Below are 18,779 nucleotides of genomic sequence, written 5' to 3' on the forward strand. Positions count from 1 at the left end.
CCTAAAATTGTAGGGTACAGTACACAATACCGTGGTACCACCAAAACAGTGACTGTGAGTGCACTACCCTGAAAGGGATAAAAAAGAGGCTGGGAGACTGAAGTGTTAGGGGTAGAATCTCACTTCCAAGACTTTCCCCCAGTGCCTCTTTACGCCCTCCCTGGTGTCCAGATGACATCTATTAAATTCAGGCACTGCTCCACAAGGGATCTTGGCCTCTGGCTCTGAGAACAATAGCATCAAAAAATTGCTTGCCAACAACCCATAAATTTAAACAAGTCAGGATGGCAAGAGGACACTGCCTGGGACTCATCACAGAGCACAAGCCAAAGCAACATGGTTTAAAATGGGACACACAGACAGACACCCCTCCAGCGGGCTGTACCTCCTTTTACGAAGGCAAATCCGTAGAGCTTCCATGAGGATTCGGAAATCCTCCCTTCACCCATGTGACCACTTACAGTCTTGGAACTACAAGGAAGATTCTGTTGAGGATGGGAGGGGGCGAAGGATCTCCAATGGATAGCACACCTAACCTGACCAAAGGCATCCAGGGTGAGGGTGATGGGGACAACAGATATGAAAGGACACTGATTTTATTTGCACAGAAGTGGGGGCACAGCTTGGATAATTAAAGCCCAGTCCTAGGAAACCAAGAGTCTGAGCTACTCTCAATCCTTTTGACCTGGGAAGAAACCTGGATTGCTCCTGCCTCAATGATGTGGTCTATACAATGGAAACTACTGAAGCTGTACTAAGCCTTCCTTCCTCCTCCTCCTCCTCCTAATTTAGCACACCATCATGGGTAATGGAATGCAGCAGAAAGGACCACACACGGTGCAAAATATATGCTTTATGCTCTCAGTCCTCACACCCACTCGCACAAAAGACATAGCATTAATAAGTACAAAAAAATGTGGGTTTCCTCCCAGAGCCATCTTGCACATAATCCCGTCCATCACTGGCAACCACTGTTAACATTTTTGGATTCGGAATTCAGACAAAGCGGGAGGTGAAAAACAAGGGCTCCCTAGCATGTGTACATCTAAAGCTCACCCTCCAAAATGAACTTTCCTCTTTAAAGTCCCGTTTTCATCATTCTACCAAATGGCCGTATTTTTTTTCCCCTTAATTTGTGGGATCCAAGCAATTTTTACTGTGGGTGGTAACAAGAGCCTAACTGTTTCTAATTATTTGAAAAACAAAACCACACACACAAAACAAAACAAAAATCTATGCTGCCAATTGTTGAGAGACTCAGAAGCCACAACTTCCGGTAATAAAGATTTTTCTTCCCAACTATCATAAACCAGCATATCTGGAGAGCATCTGTGTGTCTGTGCAATGCTTCTCATACATGACTGCAGCGAGCTGGGACCATCCACATATTACAGAATAGGGGGTGGCAGTGTGATGAGGAGGTGAGCACCCCGGCTTTGCAAACATACGAAGACCCAGCCTTCAAATCCCAGCCCTAACCAATTTTCTCAGTGAAACCAAGGACAAAATTTTTTTTTAAATTTTGTGCCACATATTCCCTCCCCTTAAAGAATAGGGAAAACAGTTCCTACCTGGAGGAAGGATTAAATCAGTTAATATATGAAAACCAGTTAAACCAGAGCTTGTACATAGAAAGCACTCAATAAATGTTACTACTAGCTTATTTATATATAAAATTACAGTAATGTTAGTTTTTCTCTCCTGGAATAGCTATAAGGCTGAAATAAAAATATTTATGAAAAACTTAACCCAATGGCTGAAGGACAGAGTTTTAATAAATGGTGGGTAGTATTATTATAATATTAAACCACACCCCTACTAGAGATAGGGTTCATGCTTCCTTCGTTTCACACCAAAGAGATGAATTTAAAGACACTGAGAATTAATAAATAAGAACTAATGTTGACAGATGTTCACCAGGTTCCATGTACACCATCTGCTTTATAGATATTAACTCATTGAAATCACCCAGTAAATGAAGGAAGATAGGTACAAAATGTCCCTGTTTGTAGATGGAAAAACTTGCCTTGCTACGTTTTAGTGCGTGCACCTGGTCACTTCGCTAAGTCAGTGGCATAGCCAATGTTTGAATTCATGGAATCTTGACCCCACGCAATAACCATAACCAAGACCTAAAACCACATTACCTCTTCTTTTGAAGCAAGGTATCTATCTCATGCCAAAGAGGCTTGCAAGAATTGCCATGTTATCATTAAATCTAAAAGAGGGAATGACAAAACATCCTTTTTATGGAGAGGAAACCCATTGATTGAGAAGACCTTCCAGTAATGACCAAGGAGTAGATCAACACTGAAGAAGGGAGGAATTTCTTTTGGCAACTTGGACCACCATTTCGTCTTGGACCACAATTTCATCGAAGCACCTCTATTCCACTCAACATGACAAAGAACTCAGTCCCCCTCCCTGGGTCCTACCTTCACTTTCTACCCTACTTGTTAATCAAGATGGCAGTAAGTTAAATTGCAGACGGTCATTTTTTTTATTGGAATACTAAGCCCATCAGTTTTCAGCTGGGTGGATGAAAGAATCTTTCGCTCTATTTTCTAAAGCAAATATTTAGTGCTTTCATCTTTTAGTGCCCTAACATGCAATCTGTCACCCAAAGAAGAAGAAGAAAATACCCTTCTCATGTGGGTGTTTGCAGAATGATATGTTTCTAATGCCAATCAGACAAATGGCAAGCAAATGGCAAGCACTTTCAAGAGTGGGGATGCTGGTCATTTCTGCATGCTCTTCTGGTGGCATATTTGAGAATTAAGGTACCCAGCCCCATGATTACACTTGCTCCACTTGTGAAAACAATGCCACCCCTGGCTGTCTAAAGTGCCCCTATCATTTCAATCAGAATGTAGAAAAGAAAGTTGTTTCTAAGCTGTTTTGTTCCTCTTGTTTTGCGTAGGTACCCATGCTTGTGTTGCTTTAACAGTGTGATGATTTTTTTTTTTTTTTAATGAAAACCATTCTGCTTCCACCTGGAGGACACTCCTCTATAAAAACCTGCTGCCAGACAATGGTAGTTTCTTTATCAGCAAAACTCACTCCTCTCAGCTAAATCATGGATGCCCTGACTCTACCACACCCAGATTCCTTCAGCCTGGCTAGGGAGAGGAGGGGAGAGGGGGTTCCAGTAAGAAAGTTGGGTTACTTTTGTAGAAGGCAGTTGTAATTCTTTGTCCTGATTCTGAAGTGATTTTAGATGTTGGAAAGCCAGAAGGAGAGCCACAGTGGTGTTTCTGGATGTTACCACCCCCTTCCTCCCCTACAATTTCTGCTTTCTGCACTGGGTCACTGTTCCCGCTTCTCAACTGGCTGAAATGGCATGTCTCCAAGTCATTACAAAGACAGGAATTAGATTACACAGGAATTTACATGTGTGTGACTCCTGTTACCTTCCCCAGCAAAATCCACCCTCAGAACATCATCTACTGTTCAGTCGAGTGTGACACTCTGAGCTGGGGACCTTTGAGGTCACTGCTCATTTCCCAAGAGGAGGACGGGCACACACAGGATCCTCACCACACAGTTTCTCTGCATTGCACTTTCCCTGAGAAAGTGTAAGCTCTGACGCACAGCGGGTGAAATGGCAGCTCTGGCCTTCCCCTGCCTGTACCAGCTTGTTCCAAAACCCGGCTGGGGGTGACCCCACGATCACGGAAGCACCTCAGGTGCTCCAAGCTCTCAGGTCCTGGTTTTCACCTAAGTAATGGGAGAACTGAGGACAATCTGGGAGAACCACATTGGGGCAACAAAATCTACAGATAATGCACCATTTTCCCTTTACACAGTATGCCCAACCCTCGACAATCTGCCCTGACATCTGGGAAGGAACAACATAGGTAATTCAAAGCAGAATATTCCAGAAGTAATTTTGGTTCACTCTGTTGCCTATGTGGTTAGCAATAACATATTTCCCTCACTAATTATATTTTTCTTTGGCCACGCTTAGAATCAGCTTGAATTCTCCTAAATCCACAAAGTGGCCCAAAGCATTCTGGGTATGTGGGCAAGAACAGCAGGTGCAAAAAATAGAAAATCTAACCAAGACTTGTCAGTAACAAGCTGATAACACCAAAACACTATGGTTTTTATCTCTTTTGCTGGAGAAGGTGTAGAGAAAGAAGGAATGTGGCAGAGACTTGGGTAATCAACAATGAAAATCATCCTCTGGATGAAAGAAATGAACCAAGTCAACACTACCTTTCAAAGAGCAAAAATGATAAAAAATAAAACCCACTTCTCCCATAACTACAAAGAGATAGCATGAGGGTACGTATAAAGTGATGGAGCTATTCCATATCCAGACGTTGGTAATATAAACTTATGCTAAATTCATAGAACTGTAGACCAAAAAAGGAAGAGTTTTGCTGTATGAGATATATATATATATATATATATACTAAATCCCACATCTCAAAAGAAATCTGGTTACCAGACCAAACAAAAAAGTCCAAACCTTTGGAGAGTGGGGGACACAGAAGTGTATGCAGTAAGTGGAAATCTGAAAAACAGACAGTTGCAGGTGACCCAACCAAGCAAGACTGCAGTGAAGAAGACCCTCCCACAGAACCTGATTTGAATACATTTCACTGTTCCAAGTAGGACAGGGCCAAGGAGAAACAAGTGTCCTATTTCCTTTAGAAGCAAACATATCTGTACATCATGAGAGCTAAGCATCCACACCCAGCCATTGCCACCGTCCCTACCAGATACAGTGGAAGGGGCACAGAAATGCCCCCCCCTTCAGGAACTGCATGTATTTCTGAAGCCAGTAAAAGATGCCGTAAGCCAATTTCCCCTCCCTCTCACCTCCACCCATCTTTCTCATGTGTTCTCATAAAAGTGGCAAGAAGAAAGAAACTTGTCCAAGAGACAGAGTTGTGAACAACCAACAGCCTGGATCTCCTTCCGGGTGGTTACGCGTTCCTTGTACTTTCTGGTGGAGGGGGCTTCTCGTTTCCCAGGGTAGAGTGGGCCTCTCACCTGTCACACTGGCGAACCACCAGGCCTGTCAGAAACCCAGCAGGCAGGAGCCAGCCTGAGCACATAGTGACTGAGAACTTCCGTGATCCCTCCGACCCCAACCCCAGCTCAGGTTCAAGCCAACATCATCTCCTGCCAGCTCTGTTTTCCTAAGCAGCAAGAGGCCACCACCAGGGCGACCGGGGGCTGCGACCGGAAGCTCAGGCAAAGTTTGGCAGACCAAGTGACCAGTGAGGTTGGGAAATGAACTGAGTGGCGCAGCTGTGCATCCTTTGGTCACTCCAATTCCTTCCCACCTCCCTTCACTCTCACTTCTTCTTTCTCTGGTGTTATTTAGTTCCTTTCTTGTCCCCACCCTCCCTTGTTGGAAGGAACTAACTTTTCCAAAACCAAAACTTTCACTCTGAGAACAAACAGGCCTCTCATTTAGACTTTCCCAGAGAAAAAAATGTTCTCTCCTGCTGCTTTGGTGGCCGAGCTGTCTGTGAGCATGCTCAGGGTGGCACGGCCCCGGAGATATTGAGTGTGCACATGGGCAGGCACACACGCCCCATGAGGTTTATAACCAAGACTGAAAAACTCCGAGGCTGTACAAAGGCCACCTCCTTCCTCATTTTCAGCTCAAGCAGAAGAGGCCAGCCACTGACTGGAGAGGACAGCCCATGGAAAGGGAGACCAAAACTTGAACCTGGCCTCCTCAGGGACAATATGCCACTTTTACCACCTTGCTCCCCAAACCAGACAAAAACCAATTTTTTTTCCATGACTGCCTATTTTAATGTAAACAGGTTTGAAATGGACTTTCAGAGATAGGATGGAGAAAGTTGAAAAAGCATGGAACAAAGCATGAAAGATGGGGTATGTAACTCCTAGTATCATCTCTTGTTACAGTACCTGCAGCTGATGAATAAATACCTTTTGAATAAGGTGTGTAGGGCTGGCCTGATAAGCAAGAATTAAAACTAAGACCTTCCACTTGGCTTACTTGACAATAACTGCCCGTAACAAAAATGAGTAAATTAAGTTCTGGAGTCGGAGCTGAAACACATGGTTCCTCTCTGTTCCCAAATTCCAAACATCTACCTCACTGGTACTAAAGACAATGATAATAGGAAAGGACTCTGAGAAACAGAGAGACAGACAGACTGCCTGACTCGACAGACCATGTCAAAACCACTAGTGAAAAGCATCTACCCCCTCCCTTCACGTACTGAGGAAGTATGACGTGGGGGCCTGAAAGGTCTAAAAAGTCTTAAGGTTAATTTAAACTCACCCTTGACACAGTGTAGCCATTAAAAGCCAATCTGTCACCTCACAAAATTACAAAAAGGGAGGACCCAAAACAATAAACTTTGTGGATGACAACATGCCACGCATCAAAGGCCCAAGTCTTCTCTATTAATGACCTTTGTCACACAGGATGTAAAGAAAACATGTGACTCACAAAGAATGGGGGAAAGGGAGGTAGTCGCAGAGATAAGAGCCCTGATACAGCCCGTGGTGTCCTGGCGGATGTCAGGCGGCCCAGGAGGCTTGGATGCGGGGCGAAAGAACACCCCCACCTTCCTTCGCTCCTTAGAGGACCTCCATGTACTCTGCCTGGGCTTCCTACTTCCTATACCAGCTTCACAGAGTGGGAAGAAAGTGTAAGAAGTGAAAAGAACAGCATGTACAGCATTCAGTCCAAGGAATGGCAAACAACATGGGAAAGAAACAGGGTCCAGAATGATCCTCTCCCTCTCTGGGCCTGTTTCCCCAGTGGGGAGCGCTCTACAAGTTGTGTCCAATCTGTGTCAATCACGTAGGGGGCGCCGATAAGGTGGGGTAGGGGGTCAGGGGGTCATCGTGTTCATGATGCGCTGGGATGGGACTTCACTGAGGTGTTAGAAAACTCAAGTTAGGGGGCGGCCGGATGGCTCAGTTGGTTAGAGCGCGAGCTCTTAACAACAAGGTTGCCGGTTCAATTCCCACGTGGGATGGAGGGCTGCGCCCCTGCAACCAAAGAATGAAAATGGCAACTGGACGTGGAGCTGAGCTGTGCCCTCCACAACTAGATTGAAGGACAACGACTGATGGATCCTGGAAAAACACACCATTCCCCAATAAAAAAAATTAAAAATAATAATAATAGTTTTTAAAAAAGAGGAAAAAAGAAAGCTCAAGTTAGCCACTAAGGTGTCCATTATCAGGAGAGGAAATTCAGGAGCTCATTTTTCAACAAAGAAGCTATGCAAATAGGGAAGGAGAGGAAGGAGAAATAACAAAATAACATGGGTGGTCCCCTAGCCACCTCGCTTTGAGAATGAATGGGGGGAGTGGGGCGGGGGGTGCATGAATTTGCTGATCATGCACAGAAAGATCCAGGGCGTGCTGGCTAAGCCATGGGTGACACACGTCATAAGGGCATTCTGAAATGTCTGGAGCCATTTGTCTTCGCGGTTTTCAACACACACCCTGTCCCACGTGAAATGCAATGCTCTGTAATAGTGAAACTTTGGAAACAGTCTGTTTGCACTGGAGCAGTGACTAAGCACACCGGGGGACACCCACTCCTAGAATGGATGACCATTAGAAGCTTTATGAAGAGTCTTTCGTGACAGATGTAGGAAAAGTATTTCTATGACAAGAGAGGTCATTTAAACAGAAAACAATGCATATATGCTATCAGCCCACCTATGAGTTTTAAAACATCTTTTAAAACACTGATTTGGATGTATATCAAAATACTAACTTTGCCTTCGAGAAGTATTTTTACTGTTTTCTCATCCTGCTTCTCTATGTAATCAATGAAGTCACATCCCCAGAGCATTGTGACCATGATGTAGCAGCCCCCCCCCCCCGTACCCCCTATATCAGAGCCCCTACATGACTGACAGCTTGGACACAACTTATGCAGTGCTCCCCACCCAGCAGGGAGACATGAATGGGAGAACAAACTCAACATTTCAGCAAACAGAATGCTTGCTACTCCATGGTTATAATGCAGAGATTTACACAGCGAACACTTCCCTTCTAATGCATATTGTTGTGTAAATCCAGAGTTTTCCACACATAACAAGTATTGAAAAATAGAGTACCAAGGAAGTGAAGCAATATCTATATTTGTTTCAATGACTAACAAGCAAAAATAAAGCTTCAGCCGTGATGCCATGCTGTTTAGAAATCAGACATATAATAAAGCCACAGATTTATAGGATGTGGTCTAATAAACCTAAGAAAAGTTTCATTTCCCCTCAGCAGAATGGTTACTCCCTGTCTATGTGACTAGCTGTGCAGTTAGCAGAAGTCTCTTCTTTCTTTAAACGTTGTGTGTGAGGTCAATGAGCAAGTACCAATAATAATATACCCCTCCTGCACACACACTCACACACTCACTCGCTCATACACACACTCACACACTCACTCGCTCATACACACTCACACACACACTCACTCACACACACACTCACTCACACACACACTCGCTCATACTCACACACACTCTCACACACTCGCTCATACTCACACACACACACTCGCTCATACACACTCGCTCATACACACACTCACTCGCTCACACACACTCGCTCATACTCACACACTCGCTCATACTCACACACTCACACACTCGCTCATACTCACACACTCACACAGACTCGCTCATACACACACACACACTCACTCGCTCATACTCACACACTCACTCGCTCATACTCACACTCACACACAACACACACACGCACACACACACAGGCTCATACTCACACATTCCCTAAAAATAGGCTTAACACTAGCAAAAGGTAGTGTTAACTTAACACAACCAAAACATCAGAAGGGACACCCACACAGCCTACCATCTTGCTAATATCCCTACCGATTAGAAAAGTCTGTATAAGTCCTGAAGAGGAAGGAAGCACGGAATAAGGGAAGGATTGGGACAAAGAACTTTTTAAAAGATTGTTTGCAAGCATTTCCGTGAAAATGGTATTGACTAAGCAATTACAGGAAAAAAATACTTTCTTTCTTATCTGAACACATTTATGCCATGGGCCACACCCTATGATTGTCACTATCAAACAGGTTAATAGCCCCAATGTAATGACTTTGTATGGTTAGCTTTAAAATGTGCAGGAATAGCTAACTAGAAAGAAGTGAGTCATGCCTGTCCAGGTGGGTATTGACTTTCTTAGTCATATTTACTCAACTGGTAGACCAACCTTACTTCCCTCGAGGAGAGAACTAAAGGGTTAGAATGAGGCTGAACTGCAAGGAAAGAGTGAGAAGGGACAATGAAAGTTAAATATGGATGGGGTCAGAAAGTATCCAGAATGTGGAACTTGTAAAGCAAAAACTGGACTCTGGATGTTTCCTCCCAGTTCCCGAGAAGGCTGCGTAGGCAACAGCACCCAGTATGTTCTGCTTTAGCAAGCGAAAGACTCCAAACCATAGGATGTTGCCAGGGTCTTTTGTTAACAGCATTTCTACAGCTCCACCCCTCTGTTGTGTGACCTTAAGCAAGGTGCTTAACCTCCCTGTGGCTCTTTGGCAAAATGGGAATAATCACTGCACCTCCCTTTTAGGGTTTTCAGGCTGCAAAGGATTGTATAGGCAAATCGCTAGGCAGGCATTCCATTGCCATCCCCTTCTTATAGACACAGGGGTTGTATCCCAGAAGGGTAAAGCACCTTTCCAACACAGGTGAGAGAGAACGCTGGACTCAAACCCAGCTGACCCCAGTCATGTGTGCTTTCCTCTACGCTAACCCAGGGCCGCCTCTAGCACACCCATGCTATGGATGGGGGTTTCCACACACCACTCCAATTCCTGAAGTAGGAAGTACACGAATGATACATAAGTAATTGCTGTGACAGGCTACATGGAAACCCTGCTGCACAACTGAGCTGCCCCAGCAGGGGCCGGCCCATCACAGGGACACGCTATCTATGCGTGATTCCCCAAGAAATCTGCCATAAAAATGCCAGTTACTTGTGCCAGACCAAGCACGCCAGTTCCTCTGGCCAAGCCCCACTCCACAGGCTTGCTCATTTGATGCTCAGAACAGCCCCAGTGGGACACCGCCCCCCCCTCGCTGATGTTGAAACTGAGGCACAGAGCAGGTGGGTAACCTGCCCAAGTTCACAGAGCCCGTGAGTGGTGTCTCTGTGTCTGGCCGAGTCCCCATTTTGGGAATTAGACCCAATCCTGGAAGTGGGGCATATTGGCACTTGCCCAGGAGATGTTTCCTTGTTCTGAGGGGCAAAGCTGGAAAATGAGACTGTCACTGGCGCCGAGGATCTAATCTGTGCCTGCGAATCTCCAGGCATAAGGCAGAAACCCAGTCTTTCTGTTTCGTTTTCCTCATACTCAAAATGAGTGCTTGGTTCTCCTTTATCTACCTCATAACTCCGACCAAAGATTAATGAGTTACCATTTGCCGGGCCCCGGTAAAGGAATAGCTATGTTCGGTATGGCCTTCTGATAGTCAGAACGAACAACTACACTTATTAAAAGCCGGACAAGGGAGGGGGCTGCTGAGAAGAAGCTTCCATCGGGCCCTGTCAGACCCAGGCCACTTGAAGGACACAGGGTTTACACACACACACCGGGCTCCAGGGAATCTGGACACAGGCATAATCAGAGGAAAGAAGGGGCTTTCCAAAAGACTCCAGAAACATCCTCAGTTTTATTCACATCTGGCCAAAAGGGGAATGGGTAGACAAGGCAGAGAGATGTCCACAAGACACCAATCCATAAAGCTATTAACCAGAACTAAGACACATGATAGTGTACAAAAGCAGTCTTTGTGTTATGTCAAGTGAAAAGAAAATACAAAACTGTACAATTTCTACTTTGCGAAACTTTTAAAGTTTAGACCCATGAATGGGGAGAAAGAAATGCATCCAAATATTAAGAGATTATCAACACATAAAAAGATTGTGGGTGTTCACATTTGCTTCTGCGTGTTTCTCTACATCCCCAGTTCTCTTAAAGGGCTATGTACTACTTCAATTAGAACAAGCTTTTAAAAATGATTTAGTGCACCTCTTCTACCACGGCAAGACACACACACACGTGTTAATATACTCTAGGCCTGTTTTCTATCCCTGTAACCCTAATAGATAGCATAGCATCCAGCACATAGTAGAGATACACAATAAATGTTTTTAAAAGATAGAGGACTTTACTAATTGGCTCTTAAATATTCACTTTCCTTTTTTTTGTTTGTTTTTTTTTAAAAAGCTAGCATTAGTACTAAATCATTTGCTGTTTAAGACTAAAGAGTTACCTTAAAATTTTTATCTGCATTGACTTTTGCTTTTCTGAAGATGAAAGCACGTTCTAGATGTCCTTTATTCTTTGGAAAAACTAATTTGAAGAGAACTGTCACTCCCAAGCATGGAGCAGTGTAGAGGTATTGACAACGTATTGAATTATTTAAAGAAAATTAACAATGCTTCCTGTCCTTGGGAGAGCAACATCTGTGAGAAAAGCCATTCACTGCGACCTCAGAAAGGTGTTATTGCAGAAGAGCGAGCATTTCTCAGCACGCTGAATTCTAAAGGAAAATCTGTAAGTTCTAAATGACTAATAATAAAAGCAAAGTTAAGAGGATAACTTCTCCACCTGAAGCTATAAAGAGCCCCCAGAAAATTACTTCCTGGGGGTCACGTTTAATGGGATAATGCGTTGTTCATCGTTCTTCATTCTCACAAAAGCTACGCATGACACTGGACCACCGGCCTTTAGGGGAAGTCAGGTGCAGCCTTTATGGGAAGTCAGGTGCGGGAGTCAGGCAGGCACCTTGGGTTCACGCGAACACCACCCTCTACCCTCCCTCTTCTCATAAACTGGCCTTTTTATGGCTATGATAAACCTATCTGTGGTCAGTACACCCAGACAGCATGGCACCCGATATGACAGTGACCCGGCGGGAATTCAGGGACCATGGTGGACGGGGCCCTGCCCTAGCTCGAGGTAAACTTTGGATGGGCGGTTTCATTTCAGAGCCGGCTCGTCTCATACCGTCATTTTGCTGTGCGACCTACCTCCAAACACCAGGGCTCCCCAACTTTTTGTAAAGAGTGGCTCCTTTTCATGTCCCTGAAGACTTGAGTGCTGACAGTGAAGTCTGAGGGGGGGTAGAGGTGCTGACAGTCATGTCCCTGAGTGCAGCAAGGGAGGGGGCACTGCTGCCAGGAAGAAAGGGGAACAGAGTGAGGCTCCAGAGGGAGGGGGACGCGGTCACCAAGGCATTCAGGGCCCAGCCTGACTTTCTACCCTAACCCACACTCTACAAACTCCAAGCAAGGAGGATTCCAGTTCCCCACAGAACTCTTCCACCGCCCTGTCACCAGTGTGTGGTCCCATCTAGTGACATCTTAAACACAACCTCCTCCATGCAGCCTTTCTGGTGTTGCGTCCCTTCCCGCTATTCCCACCTCTGGCCATCATTTTCCAGATGGACACAGCCATGGGAGCCTTGGGCCTCTGGTGAGCCAGCTGGCTAGCATATGCTCTCTGTCTCTCTCTGTCTCGCTCTCTCTTAACTTACCTTACTCAATCTTCTATTAGTTTAAGCCATGTGGTACTGCTGACATTTCTACCTACAAATATGCAATTACATATGGCTCCAGCAATATAGCTATTTGTTTTAACACCTTTCCCTCTGCCAGACTGTAATCTTTTTGAGAGAAGCAACTCCACTGACATCTCTGGACTCCTCGAAAGAGCTGACAGCACACACCTTGAGTGCTCAAAAAGTATGTGGGGCACTGAATTTCCAGCCCACTGGAGCCCCGTCCTGAGAACTGCCTCAGTTTACCAGCTGCCTACTCCTGTGCGACTCTAGACAGAGATGTGCATGTTCTTTCGCTGCTCCTCACAACACCCTGAGAGGTAGTACCATCATGCTCATTTCACAGAGGAGGAAACTGACTCAGAGACATTAAGGGGCATGCCCAAGGTCACACAGCTAGTCAATGGCAGAGGGGGAATACGGACCAGGTCTCAGCTGACTCACGGTGCTGCTGTGTAGACTCGTTTGCCTGTCCAGGTGTCGGCTACTGTTCTATAAGTGGGATAGAGAATTTAGGGGTGTAAAGGGCAACCTGGGGTCCAAGAAGAGCTGTTTCGCAACAAAGAAATATCACTCTGATTGTTAAAAAAAAAAAAAAGGAAATGTCTGTGCCCATTGTAAAGGATGTGTGCCTTCTTTGCGCTAGAGTTTTTGAAGTTTTATATGAAGGAAAATCCCCCACACAAATTCCTCACCCGTCGTAATCCTGAATAACAGAACTCAGGATGAAGAATATGAGATTGAACACAAGACCCAATTATCTAATGGTCTGATACTCACTAACTAGCAGAATGAGCACAGTGGGCTACTGACGACTAGGGGATAGGAAGTCAGTAGAAATAAAGGGCAAAGCGATAAAACAGCAGCCACATTTCCAGAGAACTCTACATAGTTATCCTATGTCCTAGTCCTCCCACAGGTGGTTTATCCAGGTGGATTAAAACCATTCAAAGGCCGTGTGAACTCCCCAAATGAGAAGGAGCCACCTCACCTACAAAGTGGGGCTACTCCAGGGCCTTTCACTGGTGGCAGCTGTCCCTATGTCTAGATTTAAAAAGCCACGAATGGGAGCGGCCGGATGGCTCAGTTGTTTAGAGCGTGAGTTCTGAACAACAGGGTTGCTGGTTCGATTGCCACACGGGCCAGTGAGCTGCGCCCTCTACAACTAGATTGAAGACAACGAGCTGCCACTGAGCTTCCGGAGGGGTGGCCAGACGGCTTAGTTGGTTAGAGCAGGAGCTCTCACCAACAAGGTTGGTGGTTCAATTCCCACATGGGATGGTGGGCTGTGCCCCCTGCAACTAAAGATTGAAAACGGCGACTGGACTTGGAGCTGAGCTGTGCCCTCCACAACTAGATTGAAGAATAACAACTTGGAGCTGATGAGCCCTGGAGAAACACACTGTTCCCCAATATTCCCCAATAAAAAAATAAAAATAAATTTTAAAAAAAAAGCCACCAATGCCTGGAGCCCTGAGGACTGCCCCCCAGGAAGGGCCTCCCAAACCACAAAGGAAGCACAGGCTGCCCATCCCTGGAGGTCTCTGGTCTCCACAGCGCTCATTTGTAAACAGGGGCTCATCTGTAAACAGGGGCTCATTTGTAAACAGGGGCGTGAGTCACCAGGCAAGCATGAGTCCATTTGCAAGATTAGCCCAGCTTTACCTCTAAGGTAATACTATTCCGCCCTGTCACAGCAGTGACTCACCTGACAGCCTCCCACCAAAAGTAACAAGGTTTAACCCTACAATTGTTCCTGGAAGGAACCCAGCAATATAGGGGTTTCAATCCTTGTCTGCTTGCTTTGTTTTCTAACACAATGCTGAGAGCAAAGGGGGCCAGTTCCGGAGAGCAAGTGCCCCAGAGGAGTTTGGAAAAGAAATGTATCTAAGGTTACCACAGACCACATCATCTTCATTATCTTCCCATGGCCTCTCCACAGGGCCTATACTCCCTTAGGGGCCTGTGGCTTATGAGGGAATGTCACACACACACACACACACACACACCGCCACGTACGATCTGGATACTCTTCCACACATGCCTGAGAACCTCAGAGCCAATTTTTCAGGTCTCTTTTACCAATCCTGCAGGAGCTGCCAGATTTGAAATTTGTGAGACTCACCTTATCCCCCATCTTATCTTATGGGCCTACCCTCCTTTTCTTTATTCTAATTCCCTTACTTAATTATTTCCCATCCCTTTGTATAGTATGAAGCCCTGTAAGCCACTTCAAATTTGGGAGGTTGTAAGATGTCTTATAAACAAATTCAAGTGTATATACAAATTCAAAGTCATTCTGTACCGAGATACAACTGCAGTTCAGTCCTCCTGACAAGTACAAAACTCTGTCATGGATTCTGAAGATTAAAAAGCAGACGTCTGCTGAGTTTTCTGCTCAGCATCTATTTGTGCCTTTTCTCATAACAGTACACCCTGTGGTACAGGTGGAATGGACACCACCCCTAACTCTGGGAATGGTCAGGATTGCTCAATCCAAATGCACTCAGTATATTACACCCCCCTACCACAGCCGCTGGTTCAAATTATGGGGCAAGATAAGATCTCTCTGGACTTGAAGCTGCCGCATGCAATGAAGTCAACCTGGAGGAAAGCAGAGCCACGAGTTGGGGCAAATGGTGCCGATATATGTGCACCTGGATCCAGCCAGGCCTGATGCATGTAAACTGTGGGATTTTCAGCTATGGGTCAATAAACTCATTTTGCTTAAGCTGGTTTGAGTTGGGTTCAAGGAGAGAGAGGAGCATCAGGACTGGAGCAGTCTAGTCACCTTAGTGAGACTGACCTCAGTAATTGGCCATCAGCAAGTCACATGGTAAGACGGAAAAAACTGGAGACTCTCCAGGAAAGTAAATGAAAGCCTTGTGAGTTTCATGTTCCTGAAATGATCAGAGAGGTGTTCCAAGACAATATATCAGAGCAGGTCGGTGTCTGGTACTTTTTGAAATAAGAATGTCTGGGACAGAGGGAGGGGGACCTTAAGCAACTACACACCTGCTAGAATTGTTACTCGACTCTCCTCCTCTAGTGTCTCTGAAGATCCTGGCTATACTGACCTACTTTAACATGTGGTCCCCAGAAATTAGGGGCCACGAATACTTAACAGTGCTTAATTTGCCTCCCAGCTTTCCCTAGAAACACCGCCTATTTGTGACAGAGGATTTCAAGAGGTGCATTTCTTCTGGGGAAGGAGACATTACAAAAAAGGTAGGCAAAGGGGATGGTGGGTTTCATTTGCACTGATCACTCGGCACCTGATGATGACACAGTGTGTTGACCAGTTCTGGACACGGCCACATGGATCGAGAATCAACACTGCTAGAGAAAGCAGCAATATTTGTGTATTTTACTATTTTGTTTCTTTATGAGCTTACAGTCCCCTTTCAACAGGTGGCTGGGGAATATTCAAATGATAACACAATAGAATGAAACTCAATGAGCTGGAAAGTACAATTTGCTCTTCCAGCAAAAATAAACAAAAAACAAAAGAGTATAGAAGAAGAAGATGAAAAGCATTTAAAAAACAAAAGCCCTGAAAATACTAAAGCCTCCAGAGAGAAAGATTTTGTAGGAAATAATGTTATTCAGACCCAGTTTGGCCAATTGCTTTTGGCTGTTGGGAGAATTCTGAGCCCACCTCTTAGATGGGAAGAAAAAAATAAAAGTTTTCAACTTTGTCTCAGAAAAGTTTGGTGTGATGGTTAATTTTATGTGTCAACTTCACTGGGCTACGGGGTGCCCAGATATTTGGTCAAACATCATCCTGAGTGTTTCTGTGGGGTTTTGGGGTTTCAACATTTAAATTAATTGACTGAGTAAAACTGATTGCCCTCCCTAATATGGATGGGCCTCATCTAATCAATTGAAAGACTGAATAGAACAAAAGGCTGACCCCACCCTTCCACCCCCCAAAAAGGGTTAATGCCTCCTGCTTTCAAGCTGGGACATCAGTTTTTCCTGCCTTCGGAATTGAATGGAAACACTGGCTCTTCCTGGGTCTCAAGCCTGCCAGCCTTTGGAGTAGAACTATCCCATTAGCTCTCCTGGGTGTCCAGGTTATCAACTTCAGACGCGGGACTTGTCAGTCTTGATAACGGGGTGAGCCAATACCTTATAATAAATCACACACACACACACACACACACACACACACACACACACACACACAGCCTGGAGAACCCCAACTAATACATTTGAGTTCTGCTTTTCATGTGTTTTCGTCCTCAAAGCAAGAGGGAAAGGAAATGGAATGGGTCTTAGAAATCATGTTTTTGAGTTCTTTATGATTTTTTTTTTAAATCCCTAAATCTAGATGTACCCAGGACTCCATATCTAGACAAGAACAAACTAAAACCCGGATTTTAAAACTAGGAGTCCAGGGTTCTAGGCATAACGTGGAAGAATTTTATTTTGAAAACACAGCATCTTTGGAGGAATAAGAAATCCATTTAAGAGAAGGGCATTCACAATAGTCATTCCCCTAAAGAAGCAAACTAGTAAAAAAAATAATATTTTTAAACTGTTAAGAGGGTAAAATCCTCATATGATTTACTCACATGTGTGCACAAAGACACCAAAAAAACAAATACGCAACAGCAACCATCCAACCTACCAAGACCCACATGCACACATACATAACCTGCAGGAGAAGAGTTTACGTCTTTATAGGTCATGCTGATCTAGTTTAAGCTCCATCGATAATTCTCACCTCTGTGAAGCTGAGGTAACTTTGATGGGAACTAATTACATTTGAAATATATTGTTAAACAACTTAAAAGAGACGCAAAGAAACTGTAACCAGGGCTCCAGACGAGCTACCGTTTTTTTGTCAATCAAAATGAACCCGTTCTTCCCCAGCCCTGGAGACCATCACTGACATAGCAAATGTGTAGTCAACATTTTTTTTCCCAAGATTATTTTTCTAAAACGTGAGTGTGTGCAAGTGACAAGGAGTGAGCGTGCACGGTATGTGTGTGCACACATGTGCACACGTGCGTGCACGCAGAGGTAGGCAGAACCGTCACATATGGAAGACAAGGGCCTCGAGTTAGGAGTGGCAAGTGCCCGGCTCACGTACAGCACCTCCCTCTTCCCTCACCCATGTCTGTGTCACTCAGGCACCTGCTCCGAGGTGGCATTAGCAGGGAAAATGTCATCCCCATCCCTGCACTGAAGGGATGTAGAAAAAAATCTACCTTGACCCTCAACCTCCAGGACCTCGTCTTAGTGAGAAAGAGACCAGGATCCAAATGGAAGGCAAACAGAATGAACACCAAAGGAGACAATGTTAAATCCGTTCTTCCACTTGCCCTCTGTAGAGCATAGTTCACTTCTCTATTGCAGCAGAGACAGATATGGGGCCCTGGTGTCTCCACCTCCCCCTAACTAGCTGTGTGCCCTCTATCTCTGGAGCTCAGCTTGGCATGTCACGTGAGGGTGCTGGCTGCTGGATGACTTCTGAGGGCCCTGCCCCACTCCGACATGCTCCCACTCTGCGGGGCTAGCACAACACAGTACAAAGGGAGTCACTGGGTCATCAAATGGCTCAGTGCAGATCCAATGTGCCTCCACGCAGGGCCTCGATTTACAGATATGGCCATTATGTAACGAGGGCATATTTACTGAAGGAAGTTACAGTCAAGGAGAAGAAGTGACATACGGACAGACTTTCTTTGATCGTATATAAGCTCTACACGGCCAAGGAAAAATATCTCAGGGATGAGGTTTCTATGAGTGGGAATTTGCAGCATCATTTCAAAAGGTGCTTATTGGCTAAAAAGAAAATGTTGCCAACTTGTTTTGGTTTCTGGGGGTAAAACATATTTCTCAAGATCAAATATTGAGAAGTAGGAAAACATACTTTTCATTATAGTATGATAAACAATGAAGGAAAAGTAAGTACACAATAGCATTGTAAAGAGTTTGGGATACAGTTAAAAAAACAACAACACACACACAAAAAGAATTATCTGGGTAATTTTAAATAAAGGAGATGCTTTTACTTTTTACCTGGTATCAACACCACATATATTCTTTAAATGAAGGTCAAGGCTTTCCTGGGAGGAGAGGTAATAAAGTGCAGTGGCTAACCTTAGCATTATCCAGAGTTGGGAAATTGGCAAGGCATGCAGAAAATGAATGAAGTGCTTCACAGACATGGCTGGAACACTAAATGAAGGCCTTGTCTAAGGCCAACCTCGCT

At 44.9% G+C, this 18,779-nt stretch overlaps 1 protein-coding gene across 35 annotated transcripts in view; it reads right to left on the reverse strand.

Moving 5' to 3' along the window:
• Positions 1 to 18,779, reverse strand: part of TCF7L2 (transcription factor 7 like 2) — a 192,420-nt gene that overhangs the window by 61,390 nt on the left and 112,251 nt on the right. For 11 of the 35 annotated variants that reach the window (XM_074339029.2, XM_074339031.2, XM_074339032.2 and 8 more), the window contains one exon: positions 12,027 to 12,170. The exons of 21 other annotated variants lie outside the window; for them this stretch is intronic. In XM_074339029.2, the coding sequence (XP_074195130.1) occupies positions 12,027 to 12,170 (144 nt within the window). The remainder of the gene's footprint in view (positions 1 to 12,026; positions 12,171 to 18,779) is intronic. 3 more of the 35 variants (XM_074339027.2, XM_074339035.2, XM_074339051.2) reach the window with 1 other exon arrangement.

The sequence above is a fragment of the Rhinolophus sinicus genome, chromosome 15 (assembly GCF_057876585.1).
Source record: "Rhinolophus sinicus isolate RSI-liver-muscle chromosome 15, RSI-T2T, whole genome shotgun sequence".
Lineage (NCBI taxonomy): Eukaryota > Metazoa > Chordata > Mammalia > Chiroptera > Rhinolophidae > Rhinolophus > Rhinolophus sinicus.